General features: G+C 41.8%; 5 protein-coding genes across 6 annotated transcripts; 1 reads left to right on the top strand and 4 right to left on the bottom strand.

Annotated features, from left to right (window-relative positions):
* Positions 1-700: 700 nt before the first annotated feature.
* On the bottom strand, positions 701-7,190 carry LOC311258670 (nucleotide sugar transporter SLC35D2-like). Its single transcript, XM_084355166.1, has 13 exons — positions 7,081-7,190; positions 6,715-6,975; positions 6,393-6,426; positions 6,205-6,291; positions 6,046-6,113; positions 5,869-5,940; positions 5,647-5,715; positions 5,301-5,403; positions 4,514-4,606; positions 3,882-3,949; positions 3,577-3,655; positions 3,409-3,491; positions 701-2,034 (listed from the first exon to the last, which is right to left on the bottom strand). Exons 2-13 carry the CDS (start codon positions 6,822-6,824, stop codon positions 1,929-1,931), a joined length of 972 nt encoding a protein of 323 aa, XP_084211292.1. The 5' UTR covers positions 6,825-6,975; positions 7,081-7,190; the 3' UTR covers positions 701-1,928.
* On the top strand, positions 6,433-9,946 carry aqp12 (aquaporin 12; the record flags this gene model as incomplete). The annotated part of the gene is made up of 4 exons (XM_084355167.1): positions 6,433-6,496; positions 8,547-9,169; positions 9,616-9,732; positions 9,819-9,946. The coding sequence occupies exons 2-4, from the start codon at positions 8,575-8,577 to the stop codon at positions 9,944-9,946; spliced, it is 840 nt and encodes a 279-aa protein (XP_084211293.1). The 5' UTR covers positions 6,433-6,496; positions 8,547-8,574.
* Positions 9,947-9,960: 14 nt separating this feature from the next.
* On the bottom strand, positions 9,961-11,930 carry rpp21 (ribonuclease P subunit p21). Its single transcript, XM_084355168.1, has 5 exons — positions 11,789-11,930; positions 11,576-11,676; positions 11,011-11,093; positions 10,735-10,869; positions 9,961-10,530 (listed from the first exon to the last, which is right to left on the bottom strand). The coding sequence occupies exons 1-5, from the start codon at positions 11,843-11,845 to the stop codon at positions 10,430-10,432; spliced, it is 477 nt and encodes a 158-aa protein (XP_084211294.1). The 5' UTR covers positions 11,846-11,930; the 3' UTR covers positions 9,961-10,429.
* Positions 11,931-12,439: 509 nt separating this feature from the next.
* pak2b (p21 protein (Cdc42/Rac)-activated kinase 2b) lies at positions 12,440-19,597 on the bottom strand. 2 transcript variants are annotated; one of them, XM_084355587.1, is made up of 15 exons: positions 19,242-19,597; positions 17,828-18,209; positions 17,628-17,734; positions 17,352-17,502; positions 17,057-17,088; positions 16,858-16,971; positions 16,601-16,733; positions 16,445-16,508; positions 15,940-15,988; positions 15,344-15,456; positions 15,101-15,218; positions 14,887-14,986; positions 14,601-14,797; positions 13,437-13,574; positions 12,440-13,340 (listed from the first exon to the last, which is right to left on the bottom strand). In XM_084355587.1, exons 2-15 carry the CDS (start codon positions 18,015-18,017, stop codon positions 13,254-13,256), a joined length of 1,593 nt encoding a protein of 530 aa, XP_084211713.1. In that variant the 5' UTR covers positions 18,018-18,209; positions 19,242-19,597; the 3' UTR covers positions 12,440-13,253. The 2 variants fall into 2 exon arrangements, with proteins under 2 accessions (XP_084211713.1, XP_084211714.1); XM_084355588.1 differs by lacking the exon at positions 19,242-19,597 and adding an exon at positions 18,870-19,235.
* A 972-nt stretch (positions 19,598-20,569) lies between these two features.
* Positions 20,570-22,506, bottom strand: pigx (phosphatidylinositol glycan anchor biosynthesis, class X). Its single transcript, XM_084354650.1, has 6 exons — positions 22,333-22,506; positions 22,035-22,125; positions 21,810-21,945; positions 21,505-21,718; positions 21,320-21,420; positions 20,570-21,201 (listed from the first exon to the last, which is right to left on the bottom strand). The coding sequence occupies exons 1-6, from the start codon at positions 22,394-22,396 to the stop codon at positions 21,064-21,066; spliced, it is 744 nt and encodes a 247-aa protein (XP_084210776.1). The 5' UTR covers positions 22,397-22,506; the 3' UTR covers positions 20,570-21,063.
* Positions 22,507-22,653: the final 147 nt, after the last annotated feature.

Here is a 22,653-nt window from a genome sequence, read left to right as displayed (position 1 = left end):
TTAATTTGTAATATTTAACCAAGAAGTGCAAGTACACCCTAATTAACACTAATTTTATCTGCACAGTATTATCGATGAGTAGTTTCTTGATCTTATTGTCTTGTTTTTTATCTGTTCTTTAGTAAACTAATTTTTTTTAAAAAGGTGCAATATTTAAGAATTGTCCACCTGACAAATTCATACTCAACAAATGGGGACCAGGATAGGGCTAGCCGTGTAGCATTGCCTACATCAGTAGATATCTCAGCAGCACAGTACACAGACATCATGATGTTATTCACATTCTGAGTGTTTTCAACTTAAAGTTTTACTTATTGCTCCCTTTCGAAGCCTCTTGGCATGTTTTACATATATTTTGGGTGAGCAGGGTTTGAGATACTCATCAGCTCAGACAGTATGATCTGTCAAAGGGCTCTGAATAAAATCACCTTTATGTCATATTTGAAAATGTGTGAGGTTGATTTTGGTGACTTAGTGGCAGCAATAACAGAAAATAAATGGAGCTCTCACTCACAAGTCAAATCTAATCCTGCAAGTATTTCCAATGTGACTTTTGCCAGATACGACAGAAGGGGGAGCCGTTGCTCTACTGTGGTTTATCATCTGCTGCAATTTGGATATAACAGGAGCACCTCAGTATGCTCTGTCAATACGCTGCTTCACATTGTAACCTGAACAACAACTCCAAAAGGAAAACATGTCAACATGAGTTTTTTTTAATGTAAAAATACACCATTGCTACAAATCCATGGTTACTGTGTTCGAGATAGATCAGCATCAACAATGCACAAGCCACTCCACCTACAAAATGAATATTAGTCTAAAAAAAGTAATAAATATAAAATGATGTAGATAAAAATGTAAAAAAAAAAAAAAAAAGTCATCACTCGTACCTGACTATTAAAGGTTTAGAAAACCATGATTCTCTCGTAATACTTAAAAAAACCTGAAACCTACACTTCAGGAGAGCACAATAATCTCAACAATGACTGTGACAGGAGGTGAGGCGATTCAGTTTCACTACCTCAGTTAAAAGTGCGATAACATCGTGTCAAGAAAAAGAAGAACAAACGGATCCCCTTGTACAAATAACAAACGATAAGTACTGTTTGTTAATTCTGCATAGAGAGAACCACCTTACAACGACCAGTCTGTAATACTGAGAGAGAGCAACATGTAAACTGTAATCTGAAAATTATCTCCCGAAAAGGAGGCAGCAACATTATTTAAAGCCACAATCCACTTGCCCATCCACTTTGGTTGTTTGCAGGATGAGGTTTACTGTCATCATGTCGTCTTGTCACAAGCTTTTAACAGTGTATGTGATAAAAAAAAAATCTAATCAAAAGAAATGAGACTGAAACGACGTGTAACGAGTGTCAGTGCAGCTCACTGTGCTTAGAAGGCAGCTAAAGTTACATTCCTTGTAAACAGCAAACCAGAAAAGGCAATTAAAAAAGGATTGTGCCTTTATAATAACCATTACTTAATATTCCCACGAGTCATCTGTACACACCCACGCTTTAAAACAACCGATCGCTCCAGCCCGAAACACTTCGTCGTCCCGACATTTAGCTTCCAACGTTCTTTTCGTCTAAATGTCAGCAAATGTTGTAACATAAATAATATTGGTTCCATGTTTCCCTTCTTCTCAATGCTCACATGTACAGTATCAAAATACAAATATTTAAAATGAAAACACCAGCTTTAAAAAAAAAAAAAAACAACAACCCACAATCCCTCTGGAGGACTCGTAACCATGGCTCCATTTCCACAACACAGAGAGGAAGTCGCCGCGAAACCGTTCCCATCAATTAGTCCACGTATTCACTGCTAAAATACTCCATAAATAAAAAGTCGTACTAAAAAATAGAGTTCTCCGGTTCATCAGCATAAAAATAATTAAATCCAGTGTCTCTGTCTCTCTGTCATACAACCACCTTGCCCTTGATGTCCAGCTTGGTGCTTTCGCTGGCTTTGTTGGACTGCTCCTCTGTGAGGGTGATGTAGGAGTACACCAGGCTGCCAGCAATACTGCAACAACAAGGACAGCAGCCATGTTAGAGAACACCTGTTCAAGGACACACAATTAGGCAAAATACACATGTCCAGCCATCTAACAGGCTGGCAGGATAGTGTTTAGTGAGATGTATTTGTAAAACCTAAAAGAAACTGTTGTTTGGATTCATGTTAGAGAGGCTGGTGTTAGTCGCAGACAAAATGAGACCTGAAAATCAGGTTGTCCATCAGCGCAAACATGTAGCAGCAGATAAGTATCAGTTATTAGAGTCATCATATTTCCCCCCAACAGGATCCAGCAGGGACTTGTGGAAGCCTGCAGCTGACGTGCAAACTGTTATCAGTGACATCTGTGTCAGCGCTGGCTTTTTCTTTTTCTCAGCAATAACAGTATCATTTAGTTTACAACCAGAAACAAGAACAAACTTCAAGTTAACAAGAAGCTTGTGCGAATGACAAAAAAAAGGGGAAGTTCGGCATATAATGAGCTGTGTGAAGCACAAAGAGCTCCCCGGGGTGAGCTTGGCACAGCTGAGGCCCAGTTCGGATTAAGACTTCAAAACAACCACCAATAATTTCTTTTCAGGCTCAGTGACCACAAGACTGGTTCTTTTTACGACATGCCTGATTTATTCATAGCAACTAAATGTAACTGCCTGGAAATTGATAGCTGATTGTTGAGTCAACAGGTTGTCAAAAGCCGATGCTTTGGGTTGGCAGCTCAGATCGGACGCCAACCCAACGCTGGTATTTGACGACGTGTTGCTCCATGGTTGCTTTAAAGCTGCTGTAAACGTTGTGGTTGTTTTAGCTAACGTCCTGAAGATATCACAATTCACACGGTCTGTGCTAAATGTTACGGCGATCCATTCATGAGTAGAAACACTCAAAGCTTTCACTTAAAGCCACAAATGTCAACTTCATGGTTGGTGTGAGGAAAGAGGAAATGTCAGGCAATCATCAAAGTCATTAGGAAATTACCATCTTGAACTGTGAATGTCTCGATAATACTTTGTCCTTACAACGAGACGATGTCGAGATATTCTACAGAACAAGTGACAACTTGGGGATTCATCATCTAAGAGCCATGAAGGTCTGTAGAGAATCTCCTGACAGTCCATTCAATAGCTGTTGAGGTATTTCAGTCTGGATCAAAGTGGCGACATTTCCATCCATAAAAGCCATGCTGCTAGTGTGGCTAAAGACAACATGATATCATAAAATGGTCATTAAAGTTCCCTCTCATGTTTAAATGTAACGGACTAACTCTGTTGTGTGACCATACAAAGCAACATGTGTGTGGTAGAAGGTCAGATGGGTGAGCAAGGACATGTTTTGTCTGCAGAACAGCTTCGGTTCTGCCCTGGGTGTGATCCGGTTGTTTCATACCTGATATTCAAACCTATGAAGTTTGTCCAAGAGAAGATGTAGTCTCCACTGAACACCATCCCGATGTATGTCACCAAGACATTCTGACAAAACAGAGAAAATATTAATTAAACTGAGTTTATTTTTTTTTTACATTTTAGTGTATTTAACCATTACTTCGCAGCTAACCTTGATGCAGCCCACAATGGTCGTTGTCAATGCAGAGTTGTACTGTGTACAAAGCACCGTGGAATACATCAGAACAAACCTGCAAAACAACACGTCACTGTCAGATTTCACAATGTTAGCGCAACACGGAAGACAAAGGGTCGACTGTGAGCTCCAAGAGATGGCCTAGAATCTAGATTTCAGCCAGTGATATGGGAGCAATAAAGCAGTGGTAAATTGGTGTAATCCAGATGTTCGGGGCTGGCACACAACTCAATGCTGCCTGCTTGCACATGCACACGTAAGATCTTGGCCTGTATTCTTACCCCATGATGCAAGAGAGGATGAACTGGGTGAGGAAAAACATGTCCGACCAACCGTCATATTCCACTGCCTGAGAAGAGAAGAATAAGAAAGTACACGTAATACAGCATGCATAGAAAAAACAGGAGTAAATCTCGATTAGGTAGGCAAAAAGAGTTCAAAATATTCAGTTTGAGTCACTCCTTAGACATGTCTGGTCTGTGCAAGACAGGAAATTAAGACAAACCAAACAGCAGAGATCTCATTTTATGGCGCTGAGGACACAACTAACACTTCCATACACACAAATCCAACACTGACTTTCCAATAGCTTTAAAGGGTAGTAGTCTGTATCTCCACTGAGCTTATTCAGTCCAGGGAGGTTGTAGGCACTGCTGTAATAACTCTACGAGGTGCATAATAGCTGCTTTGTGCCTGTCTGGCTGCTGGGCCCCAGCTGGGCAAACCAGAAGGTCTCTGCCAACACTCACCAACAAACAGGCAGCTCATATTTACGGCACACACCCATGCTTACACGTATGTGCACTCAATTTAGGGTTAGACCTCGCATTCGCTGAACAGAACCAGTACTAACCACACCTAAATATCTCTAATCTAATGAATAAAATCTGCCGGGAGTAAAGTAGAGGTTTACCTTCTGCATGTCTCCAGTCAGATGAGCCAACAACAGGGTGGGAATGATCATAAATAATGCATTATAATACAATAATCCATATTTCCCCAGCTCCTGTGAGAAACAGCACAGATGGAAACAGATGTATCAGGAAGCAGCAGGAACATGTTAAATAAGCAGAGCCGGGACAGAGAGGGTTATTCACAAGTATTTCAGTGCATTCCTCAATAACTAGCGTACAGATGTTAATGCACGGCCAGCCCACTGCTTTACCCAGAACCTCTTGTTTGCATTCATCTGAGTGTATCGCGTGGCCCCATCTCCATCTTTCACTCCCTCACAATATCACTCACTCACTCACTCACACACACACACACGCCTCTCTGTCTTGCTCAGTATTAGCAGCTGGTGCTCCACAGACATCACAGACTATATCTGGATGCAGTTCTGCTTCTGCTGTAACGTGAGAGCTGCGCAGTCTGCTCATGTGACATAAAAAACGGCCGAAAGGAGCTCCAAGACATTTCTGATGCTACGGTAAATGTTAAAAATAAGGCAACAAAACACGCACAATAAACCGGAAAGCAGAGCAACTTTTCAACCAAATGATCTCTACAAAAATAGCGGTAATTAAACCAGCGTAGCGGGGAGTAAAAAAAGAGCTCATGGTGTTTGTGTACACTGAATTCCTTTAAGCAAGAAGCTGAAGGACAGTTTGGGTTCCCTAAGGTCACCGACGTCAGCTCAATGCCAAAAGCAGCACCGACCCAACAATGGTTACCATTCATCAGACGCTGCCACCACATACCTTTGCATCTAATTTTTGTTTCACATAGGCTCCGTTGGCTGCAGTCAGCACGTCGTTCATCAGAATGAACACGTAGCCTTGCATGTCAAAGGCCAAGTCGGCGCTGCGAGGAAGAGATGAGAGAAAACCGAAGAAAGTGTTGAGGAAGTAAATAGGCGGTCTGTCACTGATGATTTAGCTCTGGGCGTGCTCCGTTTCAGCACTCAAGATATACAACATGTGTCTAATGACGCTAAGACAATATAACTTAAGTGAGGACATATATCAGGAGTGCTAACCCTTTGTAGTGAGGGTAATTTGGGTTAGGTTAAAAGCGGGGACACCACCTGGGTGCAGCAGAACTTACCTCGCAGCTATAAACGCCCCAAGGATCATTGTAAATACTGTCAGCTGGACTGGCCTGGAGAATTTCTTCCTGCCAAAGGTCAAAGACAGTAGAGCAATGAAATTCAATCCGGCTGCCTGGAGCTGTAAATAAAGCCACCAGTACTGTTCAAAGAAACTGAGGAGAAAGGGGAACCAGAACATGAGCGAGAAAGGTGGGGTTATCACTTATGTGCAGTCTCACTTGAGCAGAAGTGCCTCGGCCATCATCGTGAATAAAATGGAGAACCTCCTGAGGACAGTAAACATCGGCAAACTGGAGGAAGAGGACATTAATTGCTTTAACTTGGCCAAACATCAACAGCCGTGCCCAATGAGCTAACCATCGTTCAGCCTAGATAGTTGAGGGATGAGGACTTACTTCAGCCTTTTGGTGCCAAACAGACCAGTGATTTGATTTCCCACATACAGGAGAGGTAGAGGAAACGTCTGCAAAACAGACATATATGAATATATTGTGAAGAAAAAAAACAACATCTGATAAGGGTGAGACGGATGAAGGGGAGGAGGGGGGTCTCACCTTTCGAGGTATGGTCTCATCACAGTCTGGGAAGCTGATCACCCTCGCAGCCTTGCCCACCCACAGCACTACCACCGTGGCCAACATCTGCACACACATTCAAGAGGAAATCACAATCAAACTCAAAGACTGATGGGTGCTGGGGAGGAAAATGCTGCACGAAGAAGGGAGGAAAGCATTCAACTCACTTGTCCAATTCCGACACATATTGAAGAAGGGAACCTGGAGGGGACAGCAGAGTTAGGGTCCCCGTGAGTGAGCTCACAGGCTGGGCATGTTACAGCTAACACTGGTGGGTTAACATGTAGCTTCACACAATGCTAGTAAAGTAAAGCTTTTTCCTGTTTCAGTGTGCAGTTTAGCCAAAAGTTGCCGCTAGCTAAATAAGCTCCGCTACCCAGCAGACACAACTTCAGTCAGCTAGGTTAGCTAACACGGTAGCTTCTCAACTAATACCGTTATAGGCGTTAGCAAAAAAAAAATAACAGGGAAAAAAAAAAAGCCCGTTACCTGTAGTTGGTGAGGACACTTTTGTTCACCACGACGATGAGAAACGAGCTCACACCGTAAAATCCAGCGGCAAACAGCTTCACAAACAGTGTCAGAGGTTTGTCCGCCATCCCCGACAAGTTCTCATTCCTCTCTGAGTGTCGGCTCTTCCCCTGCCATCACTTCACTGGCTCTCACTCACACACACACACACTCACACACTAACACACACACACTCACACAACTCGGGGACGTCGACGTTTCACAACTTCCGCCTCAAGTCTGAACATCACACACAGAGAGAGACTGCGGTTACTTTCTAACCGGCTAGTGCGGTTTATCGGCGTCAAGCTAGCTAAATAATAAAATAAAAGAGGTGTCACTCACTCGCGGATAGCTGATAATCTCAACTACATATTGTGAAGTTGTTACATGAGGGTTGGAGGAATGAAAGCAGGCGCTGGATGGAGATGGTTAATGTTTCTACAGCTTCACAATCTCCCCCCCTCCTCCTTTATTTCATCCACGAATGTATTGGATTGTCAACGGCAGCACTTCCGGGTTTTAATCTGACATGTGATCTGTGTAATCCAATCAGAGGTCAGGAGACACATTCATTCAGTAGCTCCAGTGTGTTTACAGACAGTGATGTTTGTCTATGGGAGTCCAGTTAGTAAATAAATATAAGATGAAAACTAAATTAAAATGTAAACTTTGAGATAAAAAGTTATAAGATCATAATAATTTAATTTAGAAAATAATTGTCATCTCATAATTTCAATTTTGAACTCATAATCATCATTTTTTGTCTCATAATTTATTTATTTTTTTGCATTTTTTTTTTTTTTAACACATGGAAAACTAGACCACATAAGAACTGAGTAGGTTCATGTTTTAACAATCTTCTACACAAGGGTCGGTGTCATATATTTATATACTTCATGTGTGGTGTCACTAGATTGTCTCTTATGAATCAAAACATCTTTTAGGTGATTTTCCAGCCACTTCTCAATGTGTAGATCCAATTCTCAGTCACAGATCCAACTTATACAGTATCTACAGACAGAATACACTGTCTTATGTTTACTATTCAACCACAAGATGGAGACAAAATACATGTTAATGGTGACAGAGTGTTTGTCTTTACAGTGCATGTTAATCATGTTTAGTGGTCATCAAGTGTTTCATGAACTGTGTTTTACTGATGAGTTATAGCTCCTCGACCAAAGCTCTTCAGTCAGTGTAGGCTATAAAACAATTTAAATAGTTCACCAGTTACACATTAGACAAATGATCAAAGCATTTCCTGATCTTTTAAAAAAGAATGGCGGCTTTGGGTTATAGTAAAGACAAATGTTATTGTAAAGCTGATGTAATGTGGCAGATGGGCCTTCCTGGAAGCTGATCAGATAGTTTTGTTGCTGGACCCTCTGATGTGTTCGGCAGTGATGGCTGTCTCCATTGGGGATAGAGAACCAACACCATGGATTAAGCTGTAGGTTGAAATTGTTTAGTTTACTAGTTAAGTGTACTTGAACGTTTCTTTATTCCAAGTCAAGCACTACTTTCTTTATATAATCCAGTGGGGTTTTGTTTTCATTTGCATGTTTATTACTCCTTGGAAGAAGGGCATTTACAGTTATCCTGCAGAGAGGATCTGACGATACATCACCAGTGAGTGAAGGCCAGCTTCCTGACCTGACCTTGCAAAAGGCCCATGTGTATTTTGGCAGCTGGCTGTTGCAAACGAACCTGACGTGTCTCTGATAAGAAATGTGTCTCTGCATGTGCCACGTTGTCGAACAGAAAGCACACTTGTTGAGTCGGACCCTCATTCATCTCTTTTTGAACAGAAACAGCAGGGGACGGCCGATGTGAGCCATGTCTGGACTGAACGCATCTCTCGGATACTTCGTGGCCGTTGTGGTCTTCGCCGCCTCAGTCCGAACACTCCTCAGGAAATGGCCAAGGTTGAGCTTCATGACAGAGTTTGCCTCCACTTTCATGCTGGTGGCATGTCGGCTGGAGGTGCAGACCATTGTGGAGGTGGGTGAGTGGGCTGGAGGCCTGGGCCCGGATGTGACTTTGACCATTCTGTTTGTGGTGCTGTTGACCCACGGGGTGATCTGTGGTGGTGCATCCGGGAATACCAACCTGGTGTTGCTGAAGTTCCTGCAGCTGGAGGCCACGACCCTGCCCACTCTCCTTGCTGTAGCAGCCCAGTTTCTTGGGGCCTTCCTTGGCCTCCTTGCAGCTGGATACTACTGGGGCCTGGAGCTGACAGACATGCACATGATCAAAAACCTGATGGCGAGAGAGTGCAGCACCTCTCTGCAGGTCTCTTTGCTTCAGGGTTTTTTCACTGAGTGTGTTTGCGCGCTCGTCTTTCATCTGATCCACTTAAACCTGGAGCGCAGATCCGCTTTGATCCGGGTGCCCCTGATCGCTGTCCTCCTCACTTTCCTGTCACATACAGGTAAGTTTGAGGTGAACCATGCCCCTCCTTTAACACCCAAAAAAGCTAAACAACAAAAAACACTCCAAAGAAAGTTTGCAATTGTAAATATGAGGAAAAAAATGTGCAGTAACTTTAAAACATAAAAATGTGGGAGCCCACTGGGATATTAGTGCAACATGACACTTTCCCATTTTGCTATTGCTCAGTGCATGCAGCGTCATCTGAGATCAGTTTCTGTGCATCTGCAGTCACTGTCACCTTGCAACCTCCAGCTGACTCACCACTCATGAATCCTTGGCCAAACAAAGCAACTAGAAGAATATAAGAGATAGATAAGATAGTCTTTGTTGATCATGATCAGGGTTTCTGCTTGTAAACAACACTTACTTATGAGGTCCTAGGACTTCACCTTGGTGTAACTCATCCACCATCATAAAACATTTTTCGTCCGTTGTTTTACGCAGCCAGAGGCTACACCTCAGCTTACATGAATCCATCACTGGCCTATGGCCTCACCTTCCACTGCCCTGGATTCACCTTCACAGAGTACGCGATGGTCTACTGGCTGGGCTCCCTCACAGGTAAGTTACATTATGATGAAATATACAGTATGTGCATTCCTCTGTCAGCTCTTTAAAAGTGAACACACTGAATGTTTGTTCTCTAGGCATGACACTGGCTCTTCTCCTGTACATGGGCCACATCCCAAGGATCTTTGCCAAGAACCTGCTGTACTGTCAGAAGACACGTTTCAGAGTGCCAAAGGGGGACAAAGGAGAAAAGAAGAAAATGTGACAGAAACTGCAAAATGTTTTGTTTTCTTTTAATCAACCTTTCAGGGAAAGTATTTGGCAACAAATGGTTAATGGTCAAGAGATATTTACTGTTGCCTGTACAGAAAATGTAAAATATTAAGCATTCAAAAAAAGGAAAGTTAATGCCTTTTCCATTCTTGTTGGCAGTTTTTAATAAAACTATTGGTATCAATGAAGTTTTCCTTTAAACAAAAAACAAACACCCCCACCAACATGGTCTTCCTTTAAATCCAACACACAAGTGCTGCCATCTGCTGGTAGCACCAAAAATGACACGCTGACAAACATGATCTCTGAGGCCAAAAACTCACTAAATCAATAAATTACTAAAATACAGAGGTGAAACATCTGCATTTAATACTATCAGACTGGCTCATCAGATAATGGAGATATGTAACACAATAAAGCTACAAAAAAAAAAATCAGTCCTTCATAATTCACAGAGACAAGAGGGGAACTGCTGCTAGGTGCTGGTGGTGCTCGGTCCAGCACTGGGTTTAGAAGAAGGAGCTGAACCATCGCGCTTTTTGTCTTTCGGCTGATTCTTACGAGACGGGCCTGGATCTGTGGGTGAGAGAGAATAAATAGTCCCGGTCAATACAGAGTGTTTGCCCCTTTTAAGTCATTATCATCTCCATGGGAGTTGAGAAATCTGAATTTTAGGCTTTTTAAGGTTGCAAATGTATCCTTAAGGTTGATAAACATGGTATTCGTATGGAAACAATCCTCTGTGGGGCTGCTGTACAGTGTCGAGTTGAGTTTTGTCACCTGGCTGCTTCTGTTGCTCCATCTGAGCCTCGGGACGGTCCACCCACAAACTATAATCTGGATTATTCAGTAACGTCTTGCTCTGCCCACAGCTGAGGCACCTCATGACAGTAAAGCGAGTCTTGTTTTTTTTCCCTAATGAGACAAAGTTAATAAAAAAGGAAGTTTAATTCAGATGAAACACATAAAGGAACTGGTTAAAATGTAATGAAAGGTAACATGGGGAAAGTAAGCATCAGGAGCCGGACTGTCACTAAACATGATTAACTGACTCACTTCGTTGTCTTGTCGTAGCAGTTACACCAGGGATGAGCAACGAGCAGCACTTCTTGCATAATGTTCTTTTCACTGATGGATCCCTGCGATTAAATTTACAAGTCACTTCATTAAAACTGTCTTTAAACCAAATCCAACGAAAAGACCGAAGCCAACCGTGTGTCAGTCCATTTCTCATTACTTTCTGACCTTCATTATCTGTGTTTCTATGATTGTAAGGCTCATAGGAATATGATATATCAGGCTGTGGCTACACAGACAGCTGTTAGTTAGATCAATGCATTGTTGTTTTGGGAATTTTTCATGGGATTTGTGGATTTAAAGAGTACAGTAGGCACATTTGTGGCATAAAAACATTAAAATGTCACCAGTTATGAACTCTGTAAAATAAAATAAAATGCTCATGTACAAATAAAACCATTTGCAACACTGGAAAACAACAACAAATAAAAATGTGATGCAAAATAATTGATCATGTGAGAGTACTGTAACTCAGCCTTCAAAATAAAACCAACACTTGGTGAAGTACACGCCTCTAGATAATACTGACACAGAGTTAACTTACTGCCTGAGGACTAAACGTCTCGCAATGGTCTTCTGCGTGAAGCAGTAGAACCGAGCCAGCTCCACATTTTCCGGGTTTTGCGACAGGACACAGTGTGCAGCCTGCGGAGGGACAAAACCGGTAAAAGTTGTTAGCAAGGTAGCTAGCATGCTAGCCATGTGACTACTGCCGCCACGACAGCGATTATCTTTTAACTTATTCTTTACTTCCCACCTGGTAGAGATAGTTCAGCCTTTGGTAGGCTTCTTTGTCTTTCATTTGGGCTGCCATTACTCACGAAGCCCAGAAAAAACAAAACAGAACCGAAGTTTCGACCCGTTGGATGCTTCTACATCAGCCTGAGCTCAGAGGAACACTTCCGGTAAAGGCTTTCAGAATAAAAGCGCACAACTAATTCACACTAAAGATTAAAAAAAATAATCTCAAAAATGTAAAAATGCTTTCTAACATATAATTAAACAATTAAAACAGCCCAGGCTCACTATAGAGCCAACACTGATATCAAATGACTTGCAGTAAATATATAAAAGGGTTATTGATGTTATATTGCATCACTTTTATCAGTCTAGTTTCATGTTTGTTTCCCTGTGTGTCTTGAGAAAAGGTGATATTACTGCACACCAATCATTTTTAGACCGAGATCACAAAAGCACAAACAGTTGCATTTATTTGAGTGTGCAGACAAAGTTGTTAGTCGTTCAACGGAGAAAACGAAACAGTCAACAAATTGTCCTTACCACGCCTACGACTGCTAACCATCATTACACGGCCACTTTTTTTTCCAACCCTATTATTTAGTACACCATATACACAACACGGGGAAAGCACATTTGTTTAGTCCAGAAGAACACAAAAGGACAGAGGTCGACATACAATACTCATTTTTAATAACAATAAGGAAGAAAGTATAAACCCTGTCAATCTAACATTTTAATTTGCCTGTAAGGTGCACCTCTGGTATCAGAAGACTAATGATACAGGGGAAGAACTGGTACAGTAGGTCTTGTCAGCTGTGGCAATCGAAGGACGACACGATCACAGCAAATGTTCATAATGACGACTGTACTGAAATGTTTCCTATAAAAACCGGTCAGAGAAAATGTCCATAAAACACGAGTCAAATGTGGAAATAGCAAGAGTGTTCATTAAATGAGACCAACTATATAACAAGAAGGGGGACACATGAAATTCAAGTATCAAAATAACTAAGACACTGACGAGCTGAAAAGGTCAATTACAAAGGTAGTAAAAATCATGGGAAGAGAAACATTGACACAATCAACAATACATTAGGCAACATTTTGCATTTGTTTAAGGCAGTTGATTAAAAAAAACTAAGTAGAACTAGGCATCTTCTTCATTCCAAGTTAAATACAAGCCTAGCCCTAACTAGTCACCAGGAGATTCGTTGTACAAAATAACTACGCCCGACTCTGAAACTACGCACTTGAGTTTGACTTGTCTTCTGACGTCTGAGTGACAAAAGAGTTCATATGGACAGCGGTGGAGTTGTGCTCTAGATTTTTGGTCTTCTTCACAGTGAGGTTTGTCAGGGCTTATAAGGCTGGTGCATCAAGAGTGGCGAGTCACTCTCAGCCTATTGTCTGGCACGAAATCTAAAATGGTTGGCACGTATCTGTGCACAGCATGGGAAGGCAGGGTAGCTTTTAATCGTCAGCTAACGATTGCCCTTCATGGCCTCCTTGGCTGCCAGGATGAGAGGTGTGAGACTGGAGAGGGGCTTTGCCAGCTTCAGGAACGGATGCTGCACGAAGAGAAGAGAAGGAAAAAAACAGTTAATCAAAACACAAGAGAAGTTCAAAAAAAAAAAATAAACTGAGGAGACTGAAGAGTTTTTAACCTGCAGCAGCTCTTTGCCTCCGCCTCGTTTCTCTACGTCCATTTCCAAGCAACGGTTGAGGAAATCTCTGAAGACCGGAGACAGCTTCTCAGGGTTCTGAAGCTCGGGTGTGCCGTTTGTGGCAATCAGGTATAACGCCTGCCAAAGGGGAAGAGACGACAGAAAAAGGGAACATCAGGAACTGTCAAACCTTGTTTCAGGAAATAACCCACTTGCAGCAACCAAATCAAGTCAAACAGGTTAAGTGAGAAAAAAGCATTAGTCTGATCGGTTTTAATTTCTAAGAATGTTGCTGTGTTGCACACCATTTCACACAGGCGCCATATTGTCCTTTCCTTTTCTACAGCGCTTCATGACAGTTGCATAATCAGACTTTAAAAAAACAGACAACTGTAGGTGATACACGATAACCGGTCGTAGAAGAAGTGAGGTGTGAGAAATCCAATGTGGACACATCGAGAGCAGCAGTTTGTTCAGTTTGAGATGACATAGGACTGTAAATTTACATATCAGCCATCATTGTTAAATATAAACTAAGCAGGCTTTATATATTGTACAATGACGTGTAGACATACATGCATATAATGTACATAAACCAATCCAGTATATATATAAATATATATATATATAAAGTGACTTATTACAGTATTTATTCCACACTCCCTGGAGCTAGCTTCTTTAATCATTGTGATCTGTAAAACAACATTGTGTTTTGGTCCAATTCCTTGTATGTGTAAACAAAGATTGAATCTGCAGATAAGCCGACAAACTGGAAAGAAATATGTGTATCTTGACAACTTCAACTAACAACAAGTCAACTGTGTAGAGCCTGGCTTATGCTGTTGTTAGTGCATTTGGAGAGCAGGGTGATCTCTCACGGGACTTGTCCTGCTTCTGTGTTGAGTCATCACAGATTAAGGACTGCAGTTTTTTCAGCAACTTTGCTGAAGTCTCACAAACAAATCCTTGATCTCAATAATCACCTTTTTTTTATGTTCAGTAAGCTGTACCTTTGACCTTTTAGTTGTAAGTGAATTTGTTCACTGTACAGATGATTCACTTGGGAGAGTTTCATGTCATAAATTGGAAATGAACAACACGTAAAGACTAAAATAAAAAGAGGACAGTTAAAGAACCAAGAGGGTTACAACTGTTGTCACTCACTCGTAGTGGGTTCTCATTCAGGTAGGGAGGCTCTCCTTCAACCATCTCGATGGCCATAATGCCCAGTGACCAAATGTCTACTTTAGGCCCATAAGCCTTTCTGGTCACCACCTCAGGAGCCATCCAGTAAGGCGTGCCTACCATGGTGCTGCGTTTGCTCTGCTCTGGAGTGATCTGGGCACAGAAGCCAAAATCGGCTGTCGAGGAGATGGATAAGAGTAATTACACAATTATAGTGAAAGGACGTTTAACAGGCTGCTCGTGATAACATCACAACAGGACTTACTCAGCTTGACGGAGCCATCCATTCCAAGCAACACATTGTCACTTTTGATGTCTCTGTGAATGACCTGGTTCGCGTGCAGGAACTCCAGCGCTTGTAAACACTGCAGAGGAGATGGTTGTAAGAAGTAAGCTTTAGTTTTGTCTCCAACTTTCACACAATGAACTCAGGTTTGATCGCTCTTATATGGCTTCCTGTTGTAAAGAGTGCAGTGTACCTCTCTGCAGACAGCAGCTATCTGGGCTTCATCCATGCAGGTCTCTGTAACCACATCTGTCAGCGAGCCACCGGCCAGATACTCCATCACTACAAACAGCTCCTCCCCCATCAGGAAACTGACATACAAACACAAATACACACCGTCACACACTGGTGTCCATCCATGCTTTTGTGACACCATATTGGATTTGTTATATTAAAATATTAGATGTTGTGCTCGCAGGTTTATTTTGACTCTCACCTGTCTAAAAAGTTGACAATATTGGGGTTCTTCAGCTCCTTCATCACCAGAATTTCGTTGATGATCAGCTCCTTCTTCGGCTGCTTTTGTAGGTTGATCTGTTTAATGGCGACCTGTAAACAGACAGAGAGAGAGTCAAATACAGATGTTTGGGGTATTTAACGTGTCAGTATTTGACAACCTGGGAACTATCTTTCTCCATAATGGCTCACATGCAACTGTTACAACCTTACTTGGTCTAGTGTGACTTATGATGACTATTGTTAGCTAATGTCAGCTCATGTTAGCCAACTTAAATAAATACTGCTGTGTACTGTACTTAACAGCACTGAGTCAGTTTGCTAATCTGATTACTCCTCTTTACTTGTGCTACTGATACAGCAAGTTTTTACTGTTAGATTTGTCACTTGTGCCCACAGTAGCAGCTGTTCTGCAGACATTACAGTCTCATTTTAACTTCTGCTGTATTGATAAAGCTTATTCCAAAAAAAAAAACTATTTGCATTTTATGTGTCCATGTTCATGTAATGAGCTCCACGACTCTACTCTGTCCCGTCAGTCCACATTTCCTCATCTACTACTCAGTCACTCTTTACCTCTTGTCCTGTGGCGACATCGATGGCTGTGAATACTGTTCCTGACGCCCTGTGAGAAGACAGAGATTTGCAATTTACCTCAGTGCACATTGTAACAAACAGTCCACTCAAACATGTAAACATGCAAAAGAACAACACAGACGCATTCATGCTGTCACATTTTAACACAAAAGCTGTGATTCATCTAACAGAGTCATGACATGATGCTTTGTTTGTATGTTACTGACTGAGAAACTCTTCTACCAGGGATCTGGGATCTATCTCAGATCATAGTTAGGGTTTCATTGAAGAAATTAAGCAATAAGCAATAACTTATCATTTAAATATAGTACTAACTGCCATCATATTCCACGTGTACACCTTCAGAAAAACTTTCTAGGAATCAGGAGGGCATCATTACACTGCGTCTGACTGCTTAACAACAGTCAAAGTAAATCATCAGAGCGTGAGTATGTTGTGGATAAAAATTGAAATCCAAACATGCAACAAAAGGATCTGCACTCACCCCTGACCAATTTTTTCATATCTGGTGTACTTCTTCTTGGGATCTCCGATGCTGACGATGGTTCCTGTAAGCCAGATAACAATAACAATGTAAAAGGAAACCGGTGGGATTTAAAATGCTGTTATGTTGTGACAACAGATAAGTGAGATGATTTACTCAGTTTGTCCATGATCTCCTCATCAGACATCTTGCCCTTCTTTTTCTGTCTGTCTGCAGCCTTGGAGGCAACGTCTCCATCCACACACGGGCTCGGAGCAGGGATGGGGTCAATAACGGAGCGAGTGTACACCTGCTCCACACGACAATAACACAAGTCACGCAAAAAAAGTCAATAAACCTCAAGTTCACAACGAAAGCTAGTCGAATATGAATAACCATTATGCTGTCAGGTGTGCTTGAAGCCGGTGACTTACACTCTTTGTATGTTCTGGCCTCGGTGCCACTACAGGAGGGGGAGCTTCATCATCGTCATCGTCATCAATGGCTTTGATATTTGGAGAAGAGGGTTCAGTGCCTTTTTTGACAGGCTAATATAGAGTGAAAAAGAAAGTCATTAGCCTCTGTAAGACAAAACACTTAGTGCAACAGTTTAACCAGTCTTAAAATACTCACAGACTGTGGCCCGGGGGTGAAAGCGTCTTTTTCTGTGAATGAAAAAAGAAAGAGGAACAGAATGAACAAAGTGTTCTCAAAGGATTCAGGCTGAGTTCATTGTAATGCCTGATTGATTACTCATTGTTGTACAGCAGATAATATTGATTAAATTCCTCTTTCCGAGAAAAGACAAAACGTTATGTTAATAATCAACTTGTACCTACAAGTAAATATATATACACAAGAAATATATTTACGATGCCCTCCAGGTAACGAAACAATCTTAATGTCACAAGTTGACCTGGGGCCTCACCAGAAGATGAGAAGCTGAGGTACTTCTGGCGACCGTTGCCCGTGGAGTCGTAGAACTTAAGAACGTCGAGCACAGCCTGCGGGTTCTTCTTCTGCTCCGACTTGGTGATGTTTGAGGTCTGGAGTAGTCGGGCCCATTGCTCTGGCATACCCTGTGTTGGACAAGGATGACATGGTGTCAAACTGTTGTGTGAATGCGTGTTTGAGTTGATAGTCAAGTGTCAAAAAGCAGGGGTTACTGGAAGAGAGAAGAAAAAAAGTGTCATGACAAACTCACAGTAAACTCCCCCGTGACCGCATCAAAACCAACGTGTATGGTGTGTTCAAAATCTGAAGGTGGTGAGATCTCTGGTCGTTCTTTGTCTCGATCTTTCTTTCTACCACCTGAAAGAAACCAAAACCTCGTTTAAACTGCACAACAACAGAAGAGTGACTTTAAAAAGTTAATATAGTGTCTGGCCAAACTCTTCTTCTCACCTTTTTCAGCCCCAGAGAAGATTGAGATGATCTTATTACGAGGTTTTCTCTCCTCGGGCACAGAGGGCAGAGGTTTAGAGCTGTGGTTGGCTGAGAGCGAGTCTTTGCCAGAGCCGGTGCTGAAGATGGTGCTGCTCATCCTGACCGGAGGGGCTGGGGGTTTATCCTCAGGGTCTCCGTTATCACACATCGCTTATAGGTTGTAGGTTGTTGGGAGCCGAACAGGGCTACGAGGGCTTGGGGAGCACAGCGGGCGAGGATGGACAGGGTGGCAAACAGACAGGGAGCGAGGCAGCGCTCACATCAACACAAGGCACGGGTGTGCTCATGCGCTACGGGGAGATGTGCCGAAAATGACAGCAGAAGAGAAAGGAAGAGGTACCTGGAGGAAAATCAGACATTGATAAGACCATAAATTAGTAGTGATTAAAATAAACATGGATCTTCTTTCTACTATGAAACAATACCATGAAGCTGAGCAGTGTATGGGACCGTTGGAGGGTTATATTAGTAAAGCTAGTTCAGTAATAATGAAAACAACCATCATCTTGGGCCTTAATTGTGTGGGACAGAGATCAAACTCAACACACAGCCTGCAATGTTCTGTCTCATCTCTTTATCTCAGTATTCAGGACAACATTTAGACAGATTTGCCAACAAATAAACTACAAGAGACTAATAACAGTGGATGACAGGGTGAAGAAAGTAGCTGGCAGTATGTAGCTAACTAACAGCTAATGAAGGGGAGAGCAGATACTGTTACACTTGAGGAGGTGATAGCGGAACAAAAACAGTCTCCACAGCTTATTTAGACAGAGTATTCGTCCTTTCAAACCTTAGCATACGTCTGAGAAATGTGGAGAGCATTTTTATTGACCTAGTTTCTTCTTTTGTGTCCTATCTCGCAGCTGAAGAGGACTGTAAAGTAGCTCAGATGAGCATAAAAGAATAATGCAAGTTCCTATTCTGCTGGTTCACTTGATACAGAAACACAAAGCGGACACTTCTGTGTTCCTTGTTAAGATAAATGAAGTCAACATACCGATTTCCAGCCGATTTTCTTCCCGTATAACGGCTCTGTCTACACAGAAGTGCCCTTCAAATGAGCAACAACAGGGGCGGCTAGCAAGCTAACGTTAGCATTAACTACTTGGCCAACAAGTGTGCTAGCTGTAAGCTAACTAAGGTTAGCATGACAAGCTACCATAACGCTTGCTCTCCTAGGGAGCTCAGTGTTAAGCTCTCGGCTAACTTGTCTGCCAACAAAACTTCAAAAGGGTTTCCCCAGAGAAGTTAGCATCGCTAAGAGGTGGTTTAAAGGACACTACAACCGGCTGCAGAGTATCAAACTGCTCGGTAGCAGGCTGCTTCATTTGCGGGCTAACGAAGACGACGCAGGAGCGGCGGAGCTCACCGGAGGTTCCACACCACTTAAACTTGAATAGAACTTGACTCCCGGTCGATCCTCGACGGGCTGGAAAACGTCTGTAAACCCGTCCGCAAGCACTTCATCTGTCACATGGGCGCCTTGATGGTACACGACAAGTACAAATAACTTAGTAAAAAAAAAAACGTGACTACAACTATTTACAATGCAACTTTTCTTCTATCTCTTCGGCCCTTGGATTATTCCGCTATGGCGGAGGGGAAGCGGAACTACCGACCCAGCCCAGCGCGTTCACTGAGGGCTGCAAATGAATGGTGCGTGAAGTGCGTCTGCTGCCTCTGTCCTCAGATCACAGCCGGGCTGCACACTGCACTGCTCACACTCACAGGTCTGTTAACCGCTGGGGAGACTAAAGAGAGAGAAATAAACTCAAACAAGTTGAATGAGGTCGAAATGCATTTTAGGTAATGTAGTTCAACATGTACAGTGTGTGAAGATGAGGCTGACTGATACACACTCATCATCATCAGCAGCATGCTTCAACAAACTAAATAAACAAACTCTTTGTTTTCATGACTGAATAAACAAACTGACCTTAAAGGACAACACAATTTCATACTGTTTTACTTTGTTTATATGTGGCGGACCCTGCCACCTGACCTTATTTTCCTCTGAGAACTTGTTTATTCAGTTATGGAAAAAACAAATGTGTCTGAGTTGGTGTTATTACCTCATTGATATTGTGAGTCTGAATTTCTTCTCCAAAACTACATAATGTCCCTTTAATGTTGGACAAAACATCTTACTCCAGACGGCGAGACAGTAACATCTGTACATTGTATCAACCTGTTTTCACTCTCAGCTGAAGCTGCATGAGTGTACTGAGTCAAATACTTAAACCTTAGAGACTGTGTGTTTTTATGGCTGCACCATTCTATCAAATGGAAATATTCAAAATACTTCATTTTATACATATTTCTAAATGATTCAGCTTGACATATTTAATGTTTTTGGAAACTTTAGGATCTCCACCAGAACCAGATGTAATGTGGGTCTGAACAATGTTCAGCTGCCAGTGGTGGAAGAAGTCGGATCTTTGACTTTAATAAAAGTAGTTCAGTGAGTGTAAAGTGTAAAAAATCCATAATAATGCATCATTGTTTATCAGTTGATTTATATTTTGTATTAAGAGTCTAAATCTGCAGTGTTACTGAGTTTATTTGTACTATTTACTACAACAGCAAATACATGTAGTGGGGTAAAAAGTACAATATTGGTCTTTCAATATTGGTATAACTGCAGCTTTATGAGCCTGCAGTTATACTTTCCAATCTTAGATTTTGGATGAAACAGAGTTTTAACACAATAGAGCAAAACTTTATTGTCAATACAAGGAAGGAAAAGTCTTTAGTTCAACAAGACAAAAATCAACATCTTTGCTTTTTATTTATTATAGTTGGTCTTAAGAACATGGCCACAGATGTTCTTGAGTTAAGCATCTAAATAAATAAAGAAGTGTATCATCTTTCTGGGCTATGTTCGGATGACAGATCCAAGGAAAACAAAACATTTTGAACAAAAATTACTGGAGGACTAACCAAAACAAAGGTTTAGCTGTTTACTTACAGTAACTGAGGCCTATTTCAAGAACTAGGTTAACTGGATGCAGAGTAAAACCAGGAGCCTGGACTGATGTAAAATAGACCTGAGCTCTGTTTAGGTCACCTCAGAAGATTAAGTGCTCTTTGACTTTGATTCAAGTGATGCCAGAATGATCCTGCTATCAGACAAAACTGTATAAAATTAAGCACATGAGCTCTTTAACACAGGATACGCTGACCATCACAGTCTAAATGATTCGATGTTTCCACATGTACTTTGACAGCGCTGCACAGCAGATCATCGTGACCAGAAGAGTTCCACCGCAGACAGGCGTCACCAGAGACCTGTCACCAACTGGAAACTGTAAACTCACTGGGCCTTGAGCCTACAGGATACAAGATATGTTTGAGTGACAAAAGAAGGAGAACAACAGACATTTAGCATCATAAAGAGATGGACTTTTTTCCCCATTTAATATTCTGAGAAGATTCAGAGAGAACCACCTGTTGATGCTGGAGTTTAACCCATGAACATGTGCTTGAATTGTCGGGAGTACAGGGAGCGTCGACGACAGTATGAGGCTCTAAGTTTTTGAGCTGTGTACCTAGATGGAGGACAGAAGTTAAGATCAAGACAAGGCAACAGATAAACCCTTTGAAAAGAGACAATAGGAAAAAAAACTATTTACATTTTTCAGTCCGCAGCAGCAGCTCTGGAGGCTCTATGTCAACTGATGTATATGTTTTCCCATCAAAAGAAGGCTCATGGTAGCGACCATGTATGGGAATTGTTACTTTTAGCAGTCTGGGAGTTGGTCCATCAGGAGTGGGATACACATAGGTGACAAATCCTGAAGTCTTGTGAGCTGGCACCTCGAGGTCAATGGCTGAATCTACTAATATCTTAGAGGAAAATAGACAAAATAATTAGTACATACATGGTGTACATGAATGTGGTTTGTAGTACTTATTTCCGCAAATGCATCAGTCTTACCTGCCAGTCACTCTGATCCTTCAGAGATGCAAGTTGGTATGGATCAACAAAGACACCACAGGGCCATCTGTAAAGCAGCAAAACTCTGACACCACTGAGCTCACCAGGGCTGAGCTCCACAGTGGTTACCACCTCCCTGTAATAAACACATCAGAAATCACAGTCTCTCACTGTGAGCCTTAAAACATGGTTATTGTTGCATGTTTGGAAAAGCATTGTTTGTACCTGTGAAGACCCTTCTTGTTGATTTCCACTGAAGGTGGTGAGGACTCGAGCAGCTGCTTCAAGAGACCACAATGGTTGTCATTCTCCTCAACTGCAAAAATATTAAGATTGTATTAGTCAAGAGCACAAGACTACACATAGCAGAGTTTCTACTGTAACTGTAATAATACATTTATAGCATATTTGTCTTTGCTAAGAAAAGTTGACACCTTTAATTCTAAACTTAGGAACTTTACCCTCGTTCAGTTCAAAGCTTTGGCGACACACAGATCAGTTTTAGCTAGCAGGTCTACCTTACCTGTTTCGATCAAACAATGACATCTCGATATAAAAGCCAGGACAGAAAACAGTACAAAATACATCCAAACGGCAATGGTGAACTACAACCAGCTTTAAACAGCGTGTGTAGTCTATTTATCTCGCTGTTACTGTGATACTTTGGAGCCCTCTTTCTAATTGTTTACGGAACAACAAGCTGAAGGACCCTTTTTGTAGTCCTAGGGAAGCTCTGACGGTGCCGGACTAGAAATAAAAATAAACGGACACTGTGGGAAAAGTCGAAGGAGATAATTATGTAACAGAAATGGACGCTTAAACAGGACATAATTTAAAATCACCG

The sequence above is a fragment of the Pagrus pagrus genome, assembly GCF_965226575.1.
Source record: "Pagrus pagrus genome assembly, chromosome: 6".
Taxonomy (NCBI): Eukaryota; Metazoa; Chordata; class Actinopteri; order Spariformes; family Sparidae; genus Pagrus; species Pagrus pagrus.
This window is presented reverse-complemented; position numbering and strand designations above follow the sequence as displayed.